Source organism: Lampris incognitus, chromosome 3 (assembly GCF_029633865.1).
Source record: "Lampris incognitus isolate fLamInc1 chromosome 3, fLamInc1.hap2, whole genome shotgun sequence".
Lineage (NCBI taxonomy): Eukaryota > Metazoa > Chordata > Actinopteri > Lampriformes > Lampridae > Lampris > Lampris incognitus.
In genome coordinates, this window is record NC_079213.1 from 97,934,275 (window position 1) to 97,959,304 (window position 25,030).

General features: G+C 45.2%; 1 protein-coding gene across 1 annotated transcript in view; it reads right to left on the bottom strand.

The window, feature by feature from the left end:
- Positions 1 to 2,316: 2,316 nt before the first annotated feature.
- The window catches only part of notch2 (notch receptor 2), a 56,423-nt gene continuing 33,709 nt past the window's right edge, over positions 2,317 to 25,030 (bottom strand). The window contains exons 11-35 of the mRNA XM_056276883.1: positions 24,865 to 24,978; positions 22,072 to 22,305; positions 19,740 to 19,850; positions 18,697 to 18,889; positions 18,252 to 18,397; positions 17,466 to 17,579; positions 17,219 to 17,338; positions 16,889 to 17,041; positions 16,033 to 16,261; positions 14,824 to 15,025; positions 14,472 to 14,625; positions 13,121 to 13,305; positions 11,440 to 11,572; positions 11,109 to 11,360; positions 10,853 to 10,965; positions 9,793 to 10,337; positions 9,312 to 9,653; positions 8,973 to 9,115; positions 8,587 to 8,791; positions 8,341 to 8,428; positions 8,056 to 8,206; positions 7,474 to 7,793; positions 7,068 to 7,215; positions 6,576 to 6,673; positions 2,317 to 6,409 (exon numbers count right to left, since the gene is read on the bottom strand). Coding sequence (XP_056132858.1) covers positions 4,949 to 6,409; positions 6,576 to 6,673; positions 7,068 to 7,215; positions 7,474 to 7,793; positions 8,056 to 8,206; positions 8,341 to 8,428; positions 8,587 to 8,791; positions 8,973 to 9,115; positions 9,312 to 9,653; positions 9,793 to 10,337; positions 10,853 to 10,965; positions 11,109 to 11,360; positions 11,440 to 11,572; positions 13,121 to 13,305; positions 14,472 to 14,625; positions 14,824 to 15,025; positions 16,033 to 16,261; positions 16,889 to 17,041; positions 17,219 to 17,338; positions 17,466 to 17,579; positions 18,252 to 18,397; positions 18,697 to 18,889; positions 19,740 to 19,850; positions 22,072 to 22,305; positions 24,865 to 24,978 — 5,954 coding nt within the window. The 3' untranslated portion in view covers positions 2,317 to 4,948. The remainder of the gene's footprint in view (positions 6,410 to 6,575; positions 6,674 to 7,067; positions 7,216 to 7,473; positions 7,794 to 8,055; positions 8,207 to 8,340; positions 8,429 to 8,586; positions 8,792 to 8,972; positions 9,116 to 9,311; positions 9,654 to 9,792; positions 10,338 to 10,852; positions 10,966 to 11,108; positions 11,361 to 11,439; positions 11,573 to 13,120; positions 13,306 to 14,471; positions 14,626 to 14,823; positions 15,026 to 16,032; positions 16,262 to 16,888; positions 17,042 to 17,218; positions 17,339 to 17,465; positions 17,580 to 18,251; positions 18,398 to 18,696; positions 18,890 to 19,739; positions 19,851 to 22,071; positions 22,306 to 24,864; positions 24,979 to 25,030) is intronic.

A 25,030-nucleotide genomic window follows, 5' to 3' on the forward strand; every position in this document is an offset into this window, starting at 1 on the left:
CGAATGCCTGGAGGCAGGGAGAGAAACATATTCCATTTCCGGTGTGGGAAGATGGTGGTGTAAATTCACGTTTGCAGCAGCCTCACCCAGGACCGGTGTGGGAAGATGGTGGCACAAATTAGCGTTTGCGGCAGCCTCACCCAGTACATGCAGTGTCTTTGTCCACGTCTGTGTCTAAGTTTGTCTTCGTTCGATGGCTGGGAGAGCTGGTGCTGGATCGGCTGGGAAAGCCTGGTCTGCTGTGTCCTGTTGGCCCAGGGACCACGGCCCTGCTTGGAGCTGTGCCCGAAGAGGTAACACCAAGGACGGTCTGACAGGACATGGGAGCGGGGCAGGCTAAGCTAACTGCTAGCCCACCATGCAGACTGGCAGTTCCAATAACACCGAGGGCTGTCTGGTGGCGGCCTCGCCTAGCCTTGACTGTGTTTTTAGTGTCGTCGTGTGGAGTGCAGGGAGGTGTGTCAAAGGTGTCTGGCTGGGAGAGCTACCATTGGATTGGCTGAGGAAGCCTGGTCTGCTGCATCCTGTGGGCCCAGGGACCACGGCCCTGCCTGGAGCTGTGCCCGAAGAGGTCTGACAGGAAGCGGAAGCAGGGCAGGCTAAGCTAACTGCTAGCCCATGCAGACCGGCAGTTCCGACAGTCATCCTGGCTGGCGTTTGTTATCTGGACAGTGATTTTTTTTTATTTTTAGTTTAGATATATGTGTTAGTTTGGATATATGTGTTCTTGTAGTTTTGGATATGTGTTTTTGTCGTTGTGTTGTACTGCTGTGGGCTGGGGGAAACGATGTTTTGTTAAATTTCATGTCCGTAACTGCATGAAATGAAATGACAGTGTTTCTGATTTCTGATATTTAAAAAAGACAGCAGCAAGACGATAGGCTAACCACGCAGGTGTGTCGCTGTGCTATTGGATAGATGAGAACAGGTTATGTGATCAGCTGACAACTCAATTAACAGCCCCAGACAATGACAGCAAGGGAAAATATGAGTGATCATGCATGACAGATGAGAATGTCAGGATACTTTTTACTGATTACTTTTTTAAAAAGATAAAAGGTTCTATTCCAAGAGAGATTCCGGCTATTATTCATGCATTCATCGATGCATCTAACTCAGAAAGCAACAGACATCTTATAAGTAAGTTATACTATGGCATCACATCACCGAATAAGGACTCCACAGACTATGTGAAACATCCATCCATCCATTATCTCAACCGCTTATCCTACTCTCGGGGTCATGGGGATGCTGGAATCCATCCCAGCAGTCATTGGGTGGCAGGCGGGGAGACACCCTGGACAGGCCACCAGGCCATCGCAGGGCCTATGTGAAACAACAATTGGAAAGAGTTGGACACTGAAATATCTGAGGACATGTGGTTGGATGCCTGGAAAACGCAATCATCCTCCACCAACTCCCAGACCTGAAGAGGCTTCTGCTGGAAAAACCTGATTCACTTTTTTATCAGCCCTAAACAGAAGTCCAAACAAACCGGCACTCAGCTGAGCTGAGCTGTTGGAGGGAATGTGGGGAAATCATGGTTGATCATGCTCATGTTTTTTGGTCGCGTCCCTCCATTCAGACTTTTTGGAAGGAAGTATCAGTTATCACCTCAAAAACCCTGGGTTTTAGCATTAGTACTACATTCTCATCCTTGTTTCCTGGACATATCCCTGATGGATAAAATAAAACTGATTATCTTTTGAAGCTCTTGCTGGCGGCGAGTAAAAAGGCCATTACAAAACACTGGCTTCAGAAAAACAGTCCTACTATTGGACTTTTCATTAACATTGTCCAACAATTACATCTCTGAAGAACAGATGACTTACTCTATTCGGCTCCAAAAAGAACAGGTAGAAAAACGGTGGGAAAAATGGAGTATTATTTGGCCAATCAGAAGGATAGCTCATAGTTATTGTAAGTATACTGTATGAGACACTCTACTTTAGCGGTTTCTTGATTGTCCCATGAACTCCCGTTTTTGTTTTTCTGTTCTTTTTGTTCCTGTAATGAAGAAAAGACCCAGAAATACAAAAAAAAGAATTGCAGGATAAAAGAAGAAATATAACCAGAGGCCTACAAATGCAAAAGATAGTCTTCCTGACTGAACTTTCACACACTGGCTAAACCGCCAATTAGGCTAAACGTAAGAAACCTCAGTAAGAAATATGACGTTTGACTGTTCATAAAACCCCTAATGATCTATTGGTCCAACCAATGTTTTACACAGTAAACTCCATTCAATATTTACCATGAATATTTATACATTTAGGGATGAAAAGATATCTATTTAAAGAAAGAGAGAAGTGAACTTTGACGATCTAAGAAGATCTGAGCTTTATTTCAGTAAGCAATTGATCATTTGGTTTATTTCCATCAGAAAGCTTTTGTTCTGTATTAAAATTAGAAGTATAACCTACCTTATACAATCACGAGGGCAACTACTTCATATAACGTGTAATACAGGGCTATTTATGGCTAACAAACAACAGGAAGTACAATAAAACATACAAAAACAGTTTATATACAGCACTTAGAAATTACCTTGCATATGTACTGAAGTGGAAACGGCATGCTCCAGAGGCTCTTAATTAAAAAGTTTCTAACTGTGCACATAGTTTGTACAACTGCATGGCCATCATATATTCATCATTTTACGTTAAGGCTCTTAAGTGCCAGCCAGATATGGGGAATATTGAACTAACGTGAGGAATCTGATTAACCTTCCCAGCAAACAAAACCATATTCCTTTGCATAAGAGCTGTGTGTATGTGTGTGTGTGTGCGTGCGCACATGTACATGTCACTGTTAGTCTTTCATAAATCAAGAGACAATACTGTAACAGTCAAAACAAAGCCATTCCAATTGATTCTTCACCAAAAAAAAAAAAAAGGAAATTAGGAAATCATTTACATTTTTGGCAGACAAGTAAATTTGGTCATGGTAACACAGATGTTTGAATTTTTATGCAAAATTGAAACAGTGAATGATTGTCTGTGGTTATAGAGCAGTCACATAAAGCAAAGCTCGATGTAAACTCTAAAAAGCGCCAGAAAGATAAAAAACTACTCTTGCATCATCAGTTCATTTATCAACACATCTCCAGATTTGGTTTGTGAATCACATGAATGACAATTAAAGGTGCACAGATACACTGATTGTAGTTAAGCAAAAGTGATTATATGATTTGGACAAAGAAATAAAGAGAGTGGAACCACTATTTCGAAGAAAAGTAAACACTTTTAAGAACCATTTGAAACATTTAAGCAGGTGCAGACACTTATGTCAAATTAAACAGTAACAAGTCATGGTCAAAAACAGCTACAGAACGATGGAGGAGCATCCCATCATTCATTGCAGAATTTCAACAAACTTGCGCCATAACAAAATGGTAGTTACAATATTAAGTTCTGTAACAATATTGTGTGTATGAATGTTGCACGCAGGTTTTCAGTCACTCGCTGAAACCCCTAGCGGATATACCAAGCGGATATCTTGAGTTTGTTTTGATTCAACATGCCGATTTTGATTCAATTTATTGAATGACCACCATCTTGCGGCACTGTGACACAGTGGTTAGCGCTGTCGCCTCACAGCAAGAAGGACCTGGGTTTGACCTCCCGGGGTTGTCCAACCTTGGGGGTCATCCCAGGTCGTCCTCTGTGTGGAGTTTGCATGTTCTCCCTGTGTCTACCGTGGGTTTTCTCCGGGTGCTCCGGTTTCCCCCACCATCAAAAAGACATGCATGTTAGGGTTAATACTCCTGTCTGTGCCGCCGACCGAGGCATGGCAAGACGAACTGGAGTTGGTCCCCGGGCGCTGCACGGCGGCTGCCCACTGCTCCTAGCTACACAGCTAGGATGGGTTAAATGCAAAGCGTAATTTCCCCACGGGGATCAATAAAGCACCCAAAAAAAAAAAATCTCCTCTGGTATATTTGTTCCTGTATCAGTAACTGTCTTAAATATACAAGTAACATACTGTAGATTCTTACTGGTAACTTCTGTATTCTGACATACACACTGTTTGAATAACTCTTTTGGAAAGTTGGAAAGTAAACATTTATCTATTGTAGGCAATGAAATAACACACAAACTCGTAAAAGAGCTATTTACATCACAAGCTTAGAAATACATAGTGAATGGATGTTTTGTGTATGTGTGTGTTTTTATGTCTTTCAAATCATGTAACGGTCATTTATAAAAGCCCTCCCTTTTGCCATATCAAAAACCAGAGAGACAATCATTGAACGTGAGCCATCTTATAAAAAAGTAGAGTTAACATTTCCAATGGGAGGTTAGTATTACAATTTCATTTAGCAGGTGCTTTTATCCAAAGCGATGCACATCTGAGAGTTAATACAACACAAGCAAGGAACTAGTCAGGAGGCAACAACATATTGGCAGGTCTATCATATTAAACAGTATTAAATGATAGTATATAACATGTTAAATGAGGAAAATGTCCTTCAAAAAAACATCCAAAAATAAAGTTCAGGCCCCGTAACTGTGTTGAGAGTGAGCAGAGCAGAATAAAGTCTGTTCTGTTAAAGTGTCCATCTCAACAGTCAGTTTTCCTCATGCGACAATTGACAAGCTTTCAATTGACTTTTCCTCGATCATCCCTCGTTTGAAAAGTTATGACACGCTTACCTCCTGGCTTTGATCAATAGGAGTGGGGGGAGTGCTTCTACTTGGACCAGTGACAGCTAACACCACACCTTTTTTGGTAGTGAGGATTTCTGATTTCTAACCAAGAACGCTTGGTATGATGTTTTAGAAACTATACACAAGTCTTCTTAAGTGCAAAGAGGAAGAGAAACCACCAAAAGGGGGGAACTGATTGATATCAGTGATCAGGGACATAAGAAAACTGATAAGAGGGAGAGATATGAGACCGATATGGCATGAGTTAATGTGGTGTTGCAGTTTGAACTCTCGCTAGCCTATGCAAACACCTGCATGTTTCCACGCTGAGGCTGCTGGGAGGCCTGCTGTGTCTGTTGCGACTGAGGCTGCAGCTGCACCTGCTCTGGAATGTGTGTGTGGCGTGAAGAGGGCAGTGCGTGGTGGGGGTTCCCCAGAGGGGTGGGGCTGGTAGTGACGTCAGACCAGTCTGAGTTGGAGTGGGGAGAGGAGGAGGACCAAGGGTCAGGGGATTCTGGTGATGGGGTGAGGTATGGATGCTCGTTGGGTGGGTGGGGCGGGTGCCCCGGGGTGGTGCCCTCTGAGCCGGCGGTGGCGTAACTGTGCTGCGAAGGGGGTGTGGGGTACTTATCCACAGGACTCTGCATTGCCTGGTAGGGGGGCAGCTGTCGAGACTGGCTTTCTGCTATCACATGGCCACTGTGGCTGAGGGTGTGAGGGTGCTGGAGGGTGTGGGAGAGCCCATGCCCCATACCCATCTGCTCAGGTATCTGGTACATCATGCCCTGGGGGCAGTGCAGGTGACCTGGCCCCTGCTGGGAGTGGCTCTGGTTCTGGTTCTGCCCCTGGGGCTGCTGGACCTGCACCTGCCCAGGCTGGGGTTGCTTCAGCATGGTCTGGCCCCCTCCTGGTCCTGGTGCCATCATCTGGAAGGTGACAATGGGGGGCAGCTGCTCCCGGCTCATGGTGACATTCATGGGGGTGAGCATAGGGCCTTGGCTGTGATGTTGGCCCATGCCACGGTGGGAGGCCCCCATCTGGTGTGGCACAAGGCCGAACATGTGGCCACTGTAACCGTGCTTGGACATACCCACCCAGCTCTGCTGCTGGCCCAGCATGTGGCTGACTGGGGGCAGAAGAGGTCTAGAGGTGGGGCTGCCCAGTAAGGGCGGGGAGTTGGCAGTGTTGGAGACACTACTGGCTGCATCACCTGTATAAGAGTGTGGTGATTCCAGGGAGTCAACAGGTGACATGGTAACAGAGCTCTCTGTCAGCCCTCCTGCTGCCTTGGCACTGTTAGCACTCACTCCTCCCGTACCACCTCCACTCCCTCCTCCGACTCCTCCTCCCACAGTGGGCCCTTCTCCTCCAGCAGGCTTCTTCCTTCGCTTGGTCTTCATGTCCTTAATCTCCTTAGCTCCTCCACCAACGCCTCCCACCTTGGCTCCAGCTCCACCCCTCCTGCTCTTTTTGCCCTGGGGCCCAGGACGCATGCCAATAAAGGCTGCTCCATTGGCCCCACAGACCAGGGAAGAGTGCCCTCCACTCCCACCAATGTGGTTGGGCCCATTGTGGGGGCTGTGGACGAGGTTATACTGGTCCAGCAGGCGGACTATGTCATGGTGCATTCTTTCTTGGGCAGTGTCACGGGGCAACCGGTCCAGGTGATCTGTGATGTCTCTGTTGGAGTAGTGGTCCAAGAGAACCTGAGCTGCCTCAAAGCTGCCCTCTCTGGCAGCCAGGAACAATGGAGTCTCCTCCTAGAGGGGGGAGCAATTGTGTTAGCTTCTGTGCTATGTAATGTCACAGATGATTGACAGACCAGCAAACAGATTTACCTAGTTTATGTATATTTGCATTTATACCTTGAAAATAAATAACCACAGTTGGAAAAAGGTACATGTCAATCAAATCATGAAAACACACCTTATTGTCTTGCATGTCGCGGTTGGCTCCATTCTTCAGCAGCACCAAAGTGGCCTCCACATTGTTAACAGCTGCTGCCCAGTGAAGCGCAGACTTGCCTGAGAATTTGAGATGGAAGAGCAGATAAAAAAGGAAAACAAAGAAGAGTGCATCCATGTTAGCGACACTGGTATTCTTACAATTAAGCTACAGGTCATCTAATTACATTCTACATCTGTCTGCAACCTCGGGTTTATACGTTTTCACATTAACAGTTGATCAATGTCGACTAAAATGCAAATAAAGAAAGCACTGTGTATCCAAAAGTGCTGAGCTAGAAGTAGGTGTGAAATCAACAGCAAGCTGAGAGGTAGTATTATTACTCTAGCATTATTACTGTTTCCACAGTAGCAATGCCTCCATCTGCAGTGCATAATACATGGCCAGAAACAAATCTGCAAAGAGCAGGGGGAAAAGCAAGTGCTAAATGAAATGAAAAAGTGGTTCTCTGACCGTGGTCATCTACAGCGTTGATGTCAGCATGACAGTGCACCAGCTCCTCCACCATGCCCTCCACGGCTAATCTAGCAGCAAGAATCAGAGGGGTTGTGCCGTCATTCATGCGGGCGTCCAGCTCTGTAGCTCGGTTACGTATTAGGATCTGAGGGATGAAAAGATGGAGGAATGAGTTTAAGTTTAAGAACATAAATAATATAGTGGTGTAGATCCAGATAAGCTAACTACCTTCATATCCCCAGGGCTGGAGAGAGTTAATACAATGTAGGGTTGAGGAAGCTAGGGGGATGAGAGCTAGGCCAGTCCTTAACATAAGGTCCAGACACGTGGATCGCTTTGGCTGACAGCCCTAAAATTTGACTACCCTGGTTGATTTTAGTTTCAAATCTGTGAGTCCTCTCACCTGGAAGACACCCTGAGCATCGGCCGCCACAGCAGCATGCAAGGGAGTTCTGCCCATGTTGTCATGGGCATTAGCGTCGGCTCCGGCATCCAGTAGGCGTTTAGCCGCATCAGCCCTGGCATAGCGGGCCGCCAGGTGGAGTGCTGTCTCTCCTGTGCGGTCGGTCTGGGCCATTAGCGTTGCTCCCTGGGCGATCAGGTCGGAGATGACGCTTGGTCCTGGTTCATCTCCTCCGCTATCCTCCTCCTCATCACCATGGAGGCCGCTTTCGGAACCTCCACCACTGCGCAGCGATGCCAACATTAGTGGGGTGAAGCCGTCTGACAGGAAGAAAAATAAAGATTATTAAGATGGTCAAAAAAAAAAATCATTCAAATTATATTGACAAGCTTTTAGATTTAAACACTGAACCAGTGACAATAAAACTAATATACAATAGAAAGCTATATGGGCTCAGAGAGCATGTGCTGGAGCAATCCCGGAGTCTCAAAATCTTACACATGCTGAGGAATACTGGACATATACAACAATAAAATAACAAATTTCACAAAAGGACCAACAAGACAAAACCGGTCTCCAAACCTGGTCCTTTGACATTGACATCCATACAGTCTGTCTCCAGATCAGCCTGCGGGGGAGTAAGGGTGATGTCAGCAGCCTTGTGGTGCTGTGCAGTCCATTCTCTCCGATCCACTCCATCCCCAGCCATGGGCAGCAGGGGCTTGTCTTCAGTCTGAGGGAGAAGAGTATTTGAACCCCACTTTACTTGACAAACATTTTTTATGTGCTGCAATAAATAGTTATTTCAACTACTCTACCCCCTGAGAATTATTTTGATCATTCTGTTCTCTTTTCCCATTTACTCACTCTTGGTTTCTTAGGTGGAACCTCCTCCTCCATCCACCTTTGGCTCTGGCTTCCATCAATCATGGCTCCATCCTGTGTCTTGAAGTTCCTGATAGTTATGGTGTAAGACAGTATAGGTCAGGACAGTCATTTAATTAGATATGTTCTATTTTACAGTATGTTTTCACCATCAGGTTATCATCAATTAATAATGGTTTGTTACAATTTGGATCTGTTAGCGCCCCTTTCGTCAATCCATCCACTCACTTCATGCCAAAGTCATCTTGTCCGACAGGCTCCCTCCTCTTGTCGTCCTTCTTGGCCAGAAAGCCATCAGGGAGCCAGAGGATGCCATGTTTACGCTTCCTCTTAGCCACCAGCATTCCCAGCACCAGGATGAACAGGATGAAGAACACTGCCACGCCCACCAGGTACATAAGGTAGTATGTTTTTTCCGTGCCAGATGGGTCACCTGCAGCGAGGGAAACAAAGAACAGTTCTGAGCATCCACAAATTTACAAAAGATCATTTAAAGCTTTGTTTAATTCTAGATCATGCTTTGGCATCAAAGTTTGTATATGTTTTCATTCATTCTTTTAATTCTGAAAATTCAAATCTCTTGTTATCTATATTTGAATAATGGGCCTGCTTACTGGTGACGGACACTACAGGGTAAGGCAGTTCGGCCTTCAGATGCTCTGCTGCAATGAAGGATGCAGCCTGCTCAGTAGTGGAGAAGCAGTCGACTGAGCTCTGGGCACACTCACGGTTGTCAATCTCCAGGTACACCTTAGAACTGGAGAAAGAGAGAGGTACTCATAGATATGTAGATGCCAACAAAGGCAAAATTCAGTAAATCATGCCCTCTAATTGAAAGATAGAGAATTCATTCGCAATATTTAGTATCACATGATAGAAAAACAGAAGAGGTTTGAAAAAGGGAACCATTGCAATCAAACCATAAGTAAATATCCCATCTCAATTCTCCTTACCCGATAACCTCCCTCTCCAGCTCTCGCTTGCCTCTGCTCTTCTGTACATGTCCTCCCTGCTCCTCCTCCAGGCCATAGTATGGGTACACCATGGGCTTCTTATTTGCATCCAGCTTCACCCTCAGATTGGTGTGCAGCAGGGTTCCCAGGGAGCGCAGGAAGCCCCTAATGTCCCCCAACAGCTCCTTGGGCTGCAGCCGCACCACAATCACCAGGGTGCCTTCCGCCATCTGGGCAGGGGTGTCTCCAGAGCAGTCCAGCCCGTCCCAGCCGCAGGCCTCAGTGTTGCAGCTCTGGTCACAGATGCCATTACCGTAGTGGTCTGCACAGTACTTGTCGTATCTGAGAACACAAAGTGGAAGGATTTGAACTGTTTTTTTTTTCTCCCAGAATGAGAATGACTTGTGTTCCTAAAGCATTTGTGAGTTCTGACATGCTGAGGCAACCACAGCTACCAAATACATTTGGGAGGTTAACTTACTTGCAGGAGGCTTGCGGGGTCTCCTGGCACTCAAAGCTGTCAAACAGGCACCCAGAGTTGTCACACTCCTTGTCACAGCGGCCATTCCTGAAGAGCTCCCAGCAGGGTATATGAGCAGTGCAGTTAAGCCAGGGCCGGTGCCAGTAGAGTGAACAGTCACCTCCGTCCCATTGGCATTCATGGTTGTTGCATTGAGGGTCACAGACTTTGTCCCTTGACCTTTGTTCACACTCCACGTAAGGGCAGATCGGGGTCTGCGGCACCTCGACAATCAACCTGTTTTCACAGTGTCGTCCTGAGAAGTGAATGGGGCAGCGGCAGCTGTAGTGGAAAGGGCTGGAGAGGTCCTTGACACAAGTTCCTCCATTTTGACAAGGCCGATTCTGGCACCTCTGGATGGTTTCACAGTGTGGCCCGCTGAAGCCCGGTTGGCACTGGCAGTGGAGACGGCCAAATTGTGATTCCACACAATGCCCACCATTCTGACAACGTAGCTTGATGCAGTTGTAGCCTTCCATTTCACCACAGTTGAAACCGGTATAGCCCTAGGTACATAGGCATTGGTGTTAACTACAGAGTTAGTCATTTTAAAAGCTGAGCTCTCTTTGCCATACATTAGTGGCAAAATCACAAGTAAACAGAATACACATAGTCTGGCCACTGACTTTTCATTAAAGCAACTTTGTAACTAGTTAAACCTAGGGTTCATTACAACCCTGCTGCTTGTCTGCCATACCTGAGCTACGGTGTGGCCCTCTGCAAGCATGACGGTAGGAAAAGGAGTAGTTAGTCATGCGAAAAACAAGCATTTAGAGTGAGACGTAAGACAAATGAATTCAATATCAGAAGGAATTAAAAGAAAAAGCATGCAGAAAATTCCTTAGAGGTAACTTCTGCCACCCATCACCTTTTTATCTCCTGAAGTTCCTATAATATTTACTATTATTGACAAATTTAGACAGAACAGTTCAGCAAGCTTGCAAAACAACGTAAAATAATCACCAGCATCCCACAATTAGGCTGCAAACAGAAAGTTACATACAAGAAAAGAGCGACTTACAGAAAGACATGAGCAAGTGTAGCCATGTATTGAACTCATGTTCATTGAGCAGGCGCCCCCATTATGGCATGGCTTAGACAGGCAAAGATCCACCATGGACTCACAATGACGGCCTGGGAGAGAGAGAAAAAGACCAGTATAGCTAATGATTAGCAAACTCATTAACAAAACACGTTAATGATCTATCATTATTGAGCAGCTATAGGCAATCATCTCCTGAGATGCCAAGTGCAGGCTGCAGCTGTGCTCCACATACCTGTATATCCTAGGCGACAGCGGCACTGATAGTCATTTGACAGCTGTACACAGTCAAGGCTGCCTGGGGAATGGCAGGGCCCAGACAGACACTCGTTGACGTCCCCCTCACAGTGTTCTCCAGCAAAGCCAGGGGGGCAAGAACATGTGTAACGACCCACTCCGTCCACACACTGGCCCCCATTGAGGCAGCGAGGACCCCAGGAGCCAGGTTTAGGAGCACAGTCATCCACATTCACCTCACATTGAGGCCCTACAGAGAGGAGAGAGGCAAGAGATAAGACTGTGTGGGTACACGCGTGTGCCCATGTGAATGTGGGATGTGTCCTTACCATGTGTTCCAGGGGGGCAGGCACAGGTGAAGCGGTTGATGAGGTTGATACAGGTTGCTCCATGGAGACAGGGGTTGGAATGGCATTCATCAACATCATACTCACAGTTCACCCCCTGGTACCCTGCCTTACACTGGATGGCATAAGGGGCAGAGGTTAGTGTCACATTGCATTCTGAATTGATGGGGCTTAAAAGAAAAAAAATCCAAGCCAGAGATATATCCCAGGTGCTGAATGGTTTCCCATCGACACCAATTTCCTCTAACCATGCCCATCTCTATTAGTTTTTTACTTCTGTCTCAACCAAGTGTGTCTTTGCCAGCTTTAATGAACTTGATCTCCATAATTCAGCAGGGGTTTTTGATATAGTGCACCTGAGCAGGCAGCCATGCTACAAGATGACTCACAGAGGGCCGTTGCTCCTGACTGGATAAGAAACTGTCCTGCTTGCATACAATTGGAGATCGTGAAATATTGTATTACTGTACATGACAGGATAAAATGAAGCCACAACAAAAACTCATGTGGCATGGATGCTGCCGCTATGGGAATGGAAGTGCTTCTGATGCTGCCTCAACTCCAAAATGTGCCACCCGCTTTTGATGCCCATGGTGCATTTGGTGTGGGTGCAGGGTAAAATGGTTGAACACTGGAATTCGGCAGTACTATCAGAGAACTTTAAGCCTTGCATTAAACATACTGTCTACTACTACTTTCGGCTGCTCCAGTTAGGGGTCGCCACAGTGGATCATCCGTTTCCATCTCTTCCTGTCCTCTGCATCTTCCTCTGTCACACCAACCACCTGCATGTCCTCTCTCACCACATCCATAAACCTCCTCTTTGGCCTTCTTCTTTTCCTCTTCCCTGGCAGCTCCATATTCAGCATCCTTCTCCCAATATACCCAGCATCTCTCCTCCACACATGCCCAAACCATCTCAATCTTGCCTCTTGCTTTGTCTCAAAACCGTCCAACCTGAGTGGTCCTTCTAATATAATCGTTTCTAATCTTGTCCTTCTTCATCACTCCCAATGAAAATCTTAGCATCTTCAATTCTGCCACCTCCAGCTCCACCTCCTGTCTTTTCGTCAGTGCCACTGTCGCAAATCCATATAACATAGCTGGTCTCACAACCATCTTGTAAACCTTCCCTTTAACTCTTGCTGGTACCCTTCTGTCGCAAATAACTCCTGACACTCTTCTCCACCCACTCCACCCTGCCTGCACTCTCTTCTTCACCTCTCTTCTGCACTCCCCTTTACTTTGGACAGTTGACTCCAAGTATTTAAACTAATCTGTCTTCGTCACCTCTACTCCTTGCATCCTCACCATTCCACTGTCCTCCCTCTCATTCATACATATGTATTCCATCTTGCTCCTACTGACTTTCATTCCTCTTCTCTCCAGTGCATACCTCCACCTCTCCAGGCTCTCCTCAACCTGCATACTACTCTCGCTACAGATCACAATGTCATCCGCAAACATCATTGTCCACAGAGACTCCTGCTTGATCTTGTCCGTCAACCTGTCTATCACCAGTGCAAACAAGAAAGGGCTCAGAGCCGATCCTTGATGTAATCTCACCTCCACCTTGAAACATACTGTATGTGCACAAAATTTGGAAGACATAGTAATTAATAATCATGCACAGACATACAGATAAATACACAAATTTCCTTACAATACATTCGTAGGTGCCCTGGTAGTCCTTGCAGGTGGCTCCGTTGCGGCAGGGGTTGGATTGGCACTCATCGACCATCTCCTCACAGTAGCTGCCCATGTATCCAGGCTGACACTGGCACTGGTGGGAATTACCCACATTTATACACCGGCCAGCATTCTTACACACCTTCTCCACATCCACACCTGATTGAGAAAAGAATACATGTGGGTTTACCAAACATCAGACTTCGGGCCTTGTGCAAGGATACCATCATAACTTTTTCTCAAACCTCTATTAAATTTTGTCTTACAAAAACTGTGTGAGAAAATGCAACTTCGGATTCATTATTCTTAACCAGCCAAATGTTTTTACGCATGCTGAGTGTTGAGCATCACTTGTTTGTAAGTTGTATGCACATCCCACTGAACCTTCAATTAGCATTCTTAATATCTTAAAAAAAACCATGGAGACAGCTGGTTTTGAGTAAAAAATACAAACATATTTTTAACATCTGATCAGGGGCTGCCATTATAACAAGACATGCCGCTGTCAAAACTCACCAGTTCCAGTTAAGAATATAGTGCGCTGGAGTTTTCTTTGTATTAGATGGGTTCGCGTCACCTATATCCTAATTCCATCTGCACTAATAATTGATAGGTATCATATACTATGGCTATCAAACACGTTGAAGCATGTGGTTGATTTGAAAACCATAACACCTTAAACAAGACTAGGTCAAAGCCTAGTATATGGCTTGGACCGTGTACGGTCAATGTTTGAAATTGTGGCCAATTTTTTACAGGGGTGGTCAGTGGTAGTGTCTATAATGTGAATTCCTGATATTAAATGTTTTGGGTTTTTTTTTACCCCTTTTTCTTCCAATTGTACTTGGCCAATTACCCCACTCTCCCGAGCCATCCCAGTCGCTGCTCTACCCTCTCTGCTGATCCGGGGAGGACTGCAGACTACCACATGCCTCCTCCGATACATGTGGAGTTACCAGCCGCTTCTTTTCACCTGACAGCGAGGAGTTTCGCCAGGGGGACGTAGCGCGTGGGAGGATCACGCTATTCCCACCAGTTCCCCCTCCCCCCCGAACAGGCACCCCGACTGACCAGAGGAAGTGCTAGTGCAGCGACCAGGACACATACCCACATCCAGCTTCCCACCCGCAGACACGGCCAATTCTGTCTGTAGGGACGCCTGACCAAGCCGGAGGTAACACAGGGATTCGAACTGGCGATCCCCATGTTGGGAGGCAATGGAATATCAGTATTATTGCTTATCATTACTGTGGGTGATCCTGCTTTGTTAATAGTCTGTATCGTTGGAGATAGAGACAGCCGCTCAGCAAGCAGCGGTTCCTCACCATTCCTGGTAGCAAAGTCCTGACAGGACATGTTTGGAACATCACAGTAGAGTCCTGTCCATCCCACAGGACAGTAGCAGGTCCACGAGGTCTCCATCTGAGAGCAGGAGCCCCCATTCTGACAGCGCACCTGGCTGCACAGATTCACAAAGTTCTGCATGTGTGAAGAGGAAAGGAAGAAGTCAGGCTGGCTGTTTGAATGTTAATTTCACCACATCCCTTAGTCCAAACCTCAAACACACACACACACACACACACACACACACACACACACACACACAAACAGATATCCTCACACTCATACACAGGCAGTACCTCACAGAGACAATGGAAATTCACGAGTACTCAGTACCTGGCAGTTTTGTCCATTGTAACCCGAAGGGCAGGTGCATTGGTAGGTGCCCAAGCCATCAGTGCAGGTTCCTCCGTTCTTACAAGGATGGGAATCGCACTCATTCTGCTCATACTGGCAGAATGTGCCATAAAAACCGGGGAGACAGTGGCATGAGAAGGTGTTGATGTCATCAATACAAGTCCCGTTATTTAGACAGGTGCTGGAGACAATGAAAGGAGAGAGACAGAAAGCAAGGATTAATGAGAACACCAACACTGTTGAGAACGCTAAGATACAGATGCACATGAAGAGGTTGGGCACAGTGAACATAACAAAACAAAAGAAAATGAAATAAAACAAACCAGGACAAACAAATTTCCATGCATTTCCTTCAAGACTTAACCATGTGACTTTAAATGATCAACGAACCAATTTCAAACATCTCTTTTGTTTTGTTTTGTTGGCAGATCATTATGTTAGTAAAGTAAACTTTCACATATTTTGCTTTCTCTTTTTTTCTTTTTGTAATTTTCCTCCCCAATTGTATCCATGGGCCAATTACCCCACTCTTTCGAGCCGTCCCGGTTGCTGTTCCACCCCCTCTGCCAATCCAGGGAGGGCTGCAGACTACCACATGTCTCCTCCGATACATGTGGAGTCGCCAGCCGCTTCCTTTCACCTGACAGTGAGGAGTTTCACCAGGGGGACGTAGTGCATGGGAGGATCACACTATCCCCCCCCCCCAGTCCCCCCCCCGAACAGGCACCCCAACCGACCAGAGGAGGTGCTAGTGCAGTGACCACAACACATACCCACATCCAGCTTCCCACCCACAGACACGGCCAATTCTGTCTGTAGGGACGCCCGACCAAGCCGGAGGTAACACGGGGATTCGAACTGGTGATTCCCCGTGTTGGTAGACAACGGAACAGACCGCTATGCTACCCGGATGCCCCCTTATTTTGCTTTCTCAAATACCATCACACTGTAAAATCTAAAATGTATTTTATGCTAACAGACATTAAAGCTGCGAGAGTTACAAGTAAGAAGCAACCTGCAAATGCAAATCTTGCCAGTGTAAACCCATACAGTTCACAATCATTCAAGCGGACCGTGCCTGGTAAGGACCCAGGAATGGTCCATTACTAATGAAGAAAAATCAAACAAAACTCAACTTAATAAAATATCACTTTCTCTCATGCCTCCTGCCTTGAAAGAATAGCCTACCTCTCGGTGCATTCTGGGATGTTGTGTTCACAATGAATTCCATCAAAGCCCGGTCGACACTCGCATACAAAGCTGTTGACGTAGTCGCGGCAGACGGCCCCATTCCGACAGGGCTGGCTGACACACTCATCCACCTCAGTCTCACAGCACTTCCCGTCAAAACCCGGGCGGCAGTCACAAGAGAAACGTCCAACATCGTCTACACATGTGCCCCCATTCAAGCATGGGTCTTGGAGGAGAAGGGATAGAGTGAAGATTGCTATTCACGAAATAAACTTAACATTGTCATTGCAAGGAGCAGTTTTAATGTGGCAAAATTTTGATTTAGAAATAAGTGTGTAATTTATCCAACTGGCTCATGACCATTCCATCAGTTATGAGTAAATTTAATTCTGAGTGCAATAACATCAATTTTCAGTTTCGGTTTAACGCATAAGCTGCTCTCTGTTAATTGAGCAAACTGTACAGCTAGTTGGTTCAGCAAATCAGTTATGTTTTTCAGAAAATAATCAAAAGAGGAGACAGTAGAATGCTACCATCATGTCTTCCCTGTGTCTTTTTGTATATATATGCTGGTCTGCATCTGTGTGTAGCTGTTTAACCAGTGTTTTTTTTAACTGCCCTATCTTCACACTTCCCCCAGGATTTGTGGGATGCTTCAAGTTCTCTCTCTCTCTCTCGCTCTCTCTCTCTACTATACTATACTATACTATACTATACTATACTATACTATATCCAGGTGACCTTTATAAGCCTTTGCAGCCCCAACTGAGTAGCTCCTTAGCTATTTTGTTACTGTTTCTGTATGTGTGTACCACTCAGTCCTGAGAGGGATTCACTTGGATGCGTGACTCACTGGGTAAGCAGTCGTCGATGTTTGTCTGACAGTTGTGACCGCTGTATCCTGGCTGACAATTGCACATATAGCTGCCCTGACTGTTGATGCACTGAGCTCTGTTCTTGCATGGATTCTTCTTGCATTCATCCACATCTTCACTGCAGCGAGGACCTACACATGGAATGATGAATAAATAAAGAACCAAGGTAGCGCCAACGCCCACAGATAGATCAGTATGATTACTCTCTACAAGTCTCTCCCACATGCATATATGAACAAACACACAAATATACTGTCATTCTAAGTTGAACAAATATAGGCACATAAATCAATTGCTGACACACACACCTTGCCAGCCACTGGGACATCTACAGGTGTAGGACGTGTAGTCTGGGGTTGGATGGCAGACTCCTCCCCTCTCACATGGGTGAGAGGCACAAGGGACCAACTCCTCTTCACAGTGTTTACCTGCTCAGATAAGGCATGCGGCACACATTTTCCATGATCAAAACCAATGGCTGGAGGTTTGGTCTAAGAATGTTGGCATAATGGCCATAACAATTATTGACTGCAAGCAAGTGGCTGTTGCGCTTGCCTGTGAATGGTGGGCTGCACTGGCAGGTGTAGCTGTTATCTCCGTCAATACAGGCACCTTGGCTCTGACAGGGCCCTGAGGCACATTCGTCTACGTTCCTCTCACAGTTCACCCCTGAATCGAACAGGAGGGGGGATTACAGAATGTGTTACTTTTTTACATACATCACATTTCTCCCTTTTTAAACTTATTCCTTTTGTTACCCTTCAAATCAGCAGTGATAAGAAACTACCAGGTGGTTTACCTGTCCCCCCCCCCCTTTTCTCCTCAACTGCATCCGGCCAATTACCCCACTCTTCCGAGCTGTCCCGGTTGCTGCTCCACCCCCTCTGCCTAGCTGGGGAGGGCTGCAGACTACCACATGCCTCCTCCAATATATGTAGAGTCGCCAGCCGCTTCTTTTCACCTGACAGCGACGAGTTTCACCAGGGGGGCATAGTGTGTGGGAGGATCACGCTATTTCCCCCCAGTCCCCCCCCCAACAGGTGCCCCGACCGACCAGAGGAGGCGCTAGTGCAGCGACCAGGACACATACCCACATTCAGCTTCTCACCCGCAAACATGGCCAATTGTGTCTGTAGACGCCGACCAAGTCGGAGGTAACACAGGGATTCGAATTGGCAACCCCTGTATTGGTAGGCAACGGAATAGACTGCCACGCCACCCAGATGCCCTACCTGTTCCCTTTTTTAATCATGGTCAGGTATGTAGAGAAAAAAAAAAAGAAAAGAAAAAAAAACGTTTGAACAAGTGCTCTATGATTAATAAAACAATTTTCAGTGATACCTGTGAATCCAGGCCGGCACTGGCAGGTGTAGCCGTTGTGTCGGTCCACACAAGTACCACTATTTTGGCATGGGTTGGAAAGGCACTCATCCTTTTCCTGCTCACAGTGCTGTCCTGCCCAGCCTGGTTCACACTCACACTGGTACCTAGACAAAGGGAGGGTTGCTCTCAGTCTCAAATTAACCAGCAATATGCGTACTTACTACATAATACTTACTTACTACATAATACTACATAATAAAGTTTTTCAGTAGGATTTTTTTTGTTTGTTGAGGAGTGTGGCTGAGGTCATTTTTGTTGAGATTCTGATTCACTTATGTGCCGATTAGTAGTCCTTTCTTTCATTTTACTTTTTTTTTTTTTTAGATGTTAGTTTCCTGCAAATAAGTGATGAATTAATGATGAATAAGTGATGAATTAGACTGAATAAATTGTTATTGCCTACCCATTTTGCTGTTCCACACACTCTCCATGCACACAGGGCTGGGGAGCACAGTGGTCTGTCCCAGAATGGCAAAGAGGACCATGGGTACCAGGGGGGCACAGGCAATGGAAACCATTCACCTTGTCCCGACAGGTTCCTCCACTCATACACGGGTTTGAGTTACATTCATTTATCTCCACATTACATTTAACTCCTGAGAGAGAGAGAGAGAGAGAGAGAGAGAGAGAGAGAGAGAGAGAGAGAGAGAGAGAGAGAGAGAGAGAGAGAGAGAGAGAGAGAGAGCGAGAGAGAGCGAGCGAGGGGGGGGTTGGTTTCATCAAAGCCACATTTCATCAGGCTTCATTGTTTTTGGTTTCAATGACAGCGCTCCAAATGCTATACAACTATGGCACTAGACTACAATTCAGCCAATTCTCAAAATGCTTAAAAGTTAGAACAAATAGGATTTTCCTAAAAATCATATGTATAAATTCATACAAAAATAATCCTCACCCATCACTTACAACACACACTAGACATGTGTGGTGGTGTCTCTATCTACAGAGACCTTGTCCTCTGTCTGTATTTTCTTATTTTCTTGTGTATGGGACATTTCTCGGCATTAACCTTTGGGCAGTGGGACTCTATAAAAATGTAGCAACCGGGTGCCAGATTGAGATCGTAAGCACGCATCCAAGAGGGAGGTACGACAATGGTGGATGCGGCACCAAAAAGATGGAAACATAGCGAGGCGGAACGCCAAGTGGACAAAGCTCATTCCAAAACCAGAGTGAATCTGGGGTTGGCTTTCACCCGCTGGCGAGCGCTGAAGGAGAGGATGGGAATGAAGAGCGACGTGGAGTTGTCCTGTACACTGGGATTTGTTTTGGCAACTGCGGTCAGGGGGCATGCACTTCTGGTGCAGTCGAGCCGGGGAGGAGGGGCCAACTTTGAATGTTGTGTTTGCAAACCGCAGCCGACAAAACCCACTCATTCTACCTTTAACGTGTACTGGATTAATTCAATTTGTATCATTTTTGTACAAGCTTAAGGATATATCATACCTGTGTAGCCTGGGGCACATACACACTTGTACTCGTTTATACCATCCTGGCACTCTCCATATTCACAGGGATTGCTGGAGCAGTCATCCTCATTTATCTCACAGTTCACTCCTGCGGAGAGAAATACAAAAAAGACAAACTCAGTTGGAGTACACTTCTGCTGTTATATGAAAACGTTGTGACTTCAAATTTGGTGATTTTAAAATCCACTTCTTGACACACGTGTTCCTTTCAGGGCCCAGCAAGTTTCTTAAGCCACATACAATGAAACCAATTCAACACTCATCGTATTGTTTATCAAGTGCAAATGTTTCATTGTGTCAAATTATATTTTTTCCCTTGTATTTGAGAAGTTATTTTGGCCGTACAACGTTTTCAAACCTTCCCCCCACATCGGCAAAGTTGAGGGTACCCTTTTTTTGGAACAATTACTTCAATTTAATTGCATAACATTCACTGAGATTTAAAACTAGGGTGACTTATGTACCCACTGGTTTAAGTTGAGATGTGATGACAGAAGATATCTGTGTGGGCTGAGGGGCCTGGTGAGTGCTGCCTGAATTACCCACAGTGAAAGTAATTCCGTTTACCACCATTAGGGGGTGAGTGATACACCATGAGCGCTGTGTCCTATGGTTAGGATTGCTTAAGTACAACAAAAGAGTACATACAGAGCTAGAAAGCTCGAGGGAGGTATTACACTTAGTATGAGAGGCGCTATTATTACAGCATTTTAAGAGAAAGACAGAGACCAAACGAAACTCATGTCTAGTCAATGTTATTTGTGCAGCCCATTATCACAAGTTACAAATTTGCCTCAGGGGTAGTTACAGCGATACAACATCCTGTCCTTAGATCCTCACATTGGATAAGGAACAACTCCCTAAAAAAAAAAAAAAAAAAAAAACCCTTCTACAGGGAGAAAAAATAGGAAAAAAACTTCAGGGAGAGGAACAGAGGAGGGATCTCTCTCCCAAGACAGACAGATTCAGAGAGTGAAACGGAGTCAGTGAAAAAGAGAGCTCAGAAGTATTAACCACTAAAATTGAGGCCTCAAGAACTGACCTCAGCCAACTCCGGTGCAGGAGCAGTGAGTACAGGCCAGACTCCAGTACTAGCTCTCAGGGCAGTACTAAGGCAATATGGTGCTAATCCTCAGCAACGTAATGGGCAGCGCTGGGCCAGCCCAGCCTTATGACTGTTAGACATGCGCACGCACGCGTGCACGTACACACACACACACACACACACACACACACACACACACACACACACACATGCTTGCTGGTAGTCCATTGAGGCCAATGATGACATCCCTCCTCGTTAACGGTGTGTTCTTTGATGACTGTAGAGTCGAATTCTTGTTCCACAAGTTTCATCGCACATTGGGCATATGAAGTCTTGAGTTAGTGGGGGGCAGGCATGGTTGTGTGTCTCCTTAGTCTTTTGTGTGGTTTTTTTCACATTCATCTCCATTTCCAGCTGTTCTATACGTCTGTGGCAGATTTCCCACCAGCTGGAACGGTTGATGGCAGCTTGCTCCAGTTTCACAGGGTCGATACAACACTTCTTCAGTGATGTTTTAAGCTGGTTTTTGTATCACTTCTTCTGACCACCTGCGGCCCGGCGGCCCAGATGAAGCTGTCCATACAGGACTTGACATGGCAGGCGTTCTTGAGACATCCTGATGACATGCCCAAGCCAGCGCAGTTGGTGTTCAGTGACCGTGGCCTCTATGCTCTTGCAGTTTGTCCTATCAAGAATCTCAGCATGAGGAACATGGTTATATCATGTGATCCCCATGATTCGCTGCAGACACCTTATGGGGAAACACTCCAGCAACCTTAGGCAGCGGCTGTATATGACCCAGGCTTCACAGCTGTATAGGAGAGTTGTGATGCAGATGGCTTTGTAAATGGCAGTTTTGGTGTGCAGGTGGAGGTGTTTGTTTTGGAAGACCTTACGTCAGAGTTTGCCGAAAGCTATTCTAACTACTGCGCTACTGCACTAGACGCATCACATCACCCTGTGCGAAACACACACACACACACACACACACACACACACACACACACAAACATACTCTACACAGTGAACTGACAGCTATGTAGGAAGCCCTGATTGCAGGGATGGGGGCCATTCCATTGAAATGATCCCTTCCAATGCAAAGGGACTAAACCTCTCAAAAGCACACACAAGGATACCCAGTGACAGGGTTCAGTAGTGTCTGGCAAAACACACATAACTAGAGTGACTTGCAGTTTCTTCCATGTAAACCCACAATCTGTAGATCAACAAAGCTGTGATCTCTGTAGGTTTACTTGCTACTCACCGGTTGTTCCCTGCAGACAGTTACACTGGTAGGCATTCACAAGGTCAATGCAACGCCCTCGGTTCTGACAGGGGTTGCTGTTGCACTCCTGGACCTGGATATTACAGATGGAGCCCGTGTAGCCTGGGTGGCACTCACAGGAATAGGTGGCAATACCGTCCTTACACACACCGTAGTGACATGGCTCTGGTACACAATCGTTAATGTTCTCCTCACACAGTAGACCAGTGAAACCTGCATGTAGGCGGAGGGGGTGAAGATGATGGGTCCATTTACACATTACTAGTTTAGTTTATCAGTTTAGTTTATTTCAGACATGTAAAAAAAAAAAAGAAAAGAAAAGTAACATATAAGTACGAAAACAAAATAGGTAAAATGAACAGTAAACATGTTCAACAAATATGACAAAATCTATATCAACAGCAATAAATATTACCTGTCTGAAAAGGAGTAGGAAGAAGTAAATCACTTGTCTGGTCCTACCCCTTTCTCTACTTAATTAATGTATGTGATATTTATCATGACTAATCAATTATCCACCCCAGTGTCCATCATACACAACTTAAATAATTACCTCAATGTCAATCCTCATTGTAGCAAAAAAATTTCACATAAATCTAACATAAACTTAGATAAAGGATAGCTTTTAAAGTATAACATAAATTATGTGCATCTTCTGAATCAAGCCAGGCTAGAGGTTGAAACTGCAGAGGAACGGCTGTCCTGTTCGGGCTGTGCAATATAGCTGAAAAATTTATCAGGATAACATGTTTCATTTCAGTTGATAGATAATTATTTATAATTTTTAATGACCTTTTTTTCCCCAAAGATTGTTTTTTTTGTTTTGTCATTTCCGCTTTATTTGATAGTGACAGTAGAGACTGACAGGAAAGGCAGGGGAGAGAAAGGGGATGACATGCAGCAAAGGGCCCAGGCTGGATTCAAACCCAGGCTGCTGCTTAAGGACTCAGCCTTGATACATGGTACACTACCGTTCAAAAGTTTGGGATCACCCAAACAATTTTGTGTTTTCCATGAAAAGTCACACTTATTCACCACCATATGTTGTGAAATGAATAGAAAATAGAGTCAAGACATTGACAAGGTTAGAAATAATGATTTGTATTTGAAATAAGATTTTTTTACATCAAACTTTGCTTTCGTCAAAGAATCCTCCATTTGCAGCAATTACAGCATTGCAGACCTTTGGCATTCTAGCTGTTAATTTGTTGAGGTAATCTGGAGAAATTGCACCCCACGCTTCCAGAAGCAGCTCCCACAAGTTGGATTGGTTGGATGGGCACTTCTTTGAGCAGATTGAGTTTCTGGAGCATCACATTTGTGGGGTCAATTAAACGCTCAAAATGGCCTGAAAAAGAGAACTTTCATCTGAAACTCGACAGTCTATTCTTGTTCTTAGAAATGAAGGCTATTCCATGCGAGAAATTGCTAAGAAATTGAAGATTTCCTACACCGGTGTGTACTACTCCCTTCAGAGGACAGGACAAACAGGCTCTAACCAGAGTAGAAAAAGAAGTGGGAGGCCGCATTGCACAACTGAGCAAGAAGATAAGTACATTAGAGTCTCTAGTTTGAGAAACAGACGCCTCACAGGTCCCCAACTGGCATCTTCATTAAATAGTACCTGTTAGAGCCTGTTTGTGCTGTCCTCTGAAGGGAGTAGTACACACCGGTGTAGGAAATCTTCAATTTCTTAGCAATTTCTCGCATGGAATAGCCTTCATTTCTAAGAACAAGAATAGACTGTCGAGTTTCAGATGAAAGTTCTCTTTTTCTGGCCATTTTGAGCGTTTAATTGACCCCACAAATGTGATGCTCCAGAAACTCAATCTGCTCAAAGAAGTGCCCATCCAACCAATCCAACTTGTGGGAGCTGCTTCTGGAAGCGCGGGGTGCAATTTCTCCAGATTACCTCAACAAATTAACAGCTAGAATGCCAAAGGTCTGCAATGCTGTAATTGCTGCAAATGGAGGATTCTTTGACGAAAGCAAAGTTTGATGTAAAAAAAATCTTATTTCAAATACAAATCATTATTTCTAACCTTGTCAATGTCTTGACTCTATTTTCTATTCATTTCACAACATATGGTGGTGAATAAGTGTGACTTTTCATGGAAAACACGAAATTGTTTGGGTGATCCCAAACTTTTGAACGGTAGTGTATGTGCTCTACCGGGTAAGCTACTAGGGGGCCCCAATGAACTTTTAATATAAAACAGGGGGAAAAGGTTGAATTTAACCACCATAATTTGTTCTGATATCAATCTGACTAAAAAAAAAAAAAAAAAAAACTGCCATACTGGCGAGCTGACCTGTCCTTTTTTAATCAACAGTTTCCTCACCGTCTGCACTCATTTTTTCACTCCACACTGTTTCTGTTGTGTCACATGTCAATGTTGCAACCAAACAACACACCCCTTAAATGATTGGCTGTTTGTGTGTCACTCGTAGCACGCTCAATTATCGATGGATATGATCGGCTGTTTATGAGCCAGGGAGGGAGTACGAGTATTTGTCATGTGCTTTCATGGTGGTTTGCATTTAATGCATTTTAGTGAAACTACTGAACATTCTATCAAACAATTTTCTTCTTGATGAACTAAGTGTCTATCGTCGGTACACATCACTATCGTTTTATTGCCCTGGCCTATGTCCTGATATCTCTTTTTCACAGCAGTGTAACAGTGTTGGACCATTAAAATTAGATGCCGCAGCACATTATAAACTATTAACACTAGCATGCACAGAGAACTGGTGTTGGACTGTAGGTACCTTCAGCACATTCACACTCGTATCCATTTGGCCTGTCAACACACTTGGCCCCGTTCAGACACGGTGTGCTGGAACACTCATCAATGTCAATCTGGCACATCTCACCACTGAAGCCTGAAAAAAAATACATAGCACAGATGTACAGAGATATCTCAGGGACAGTCTC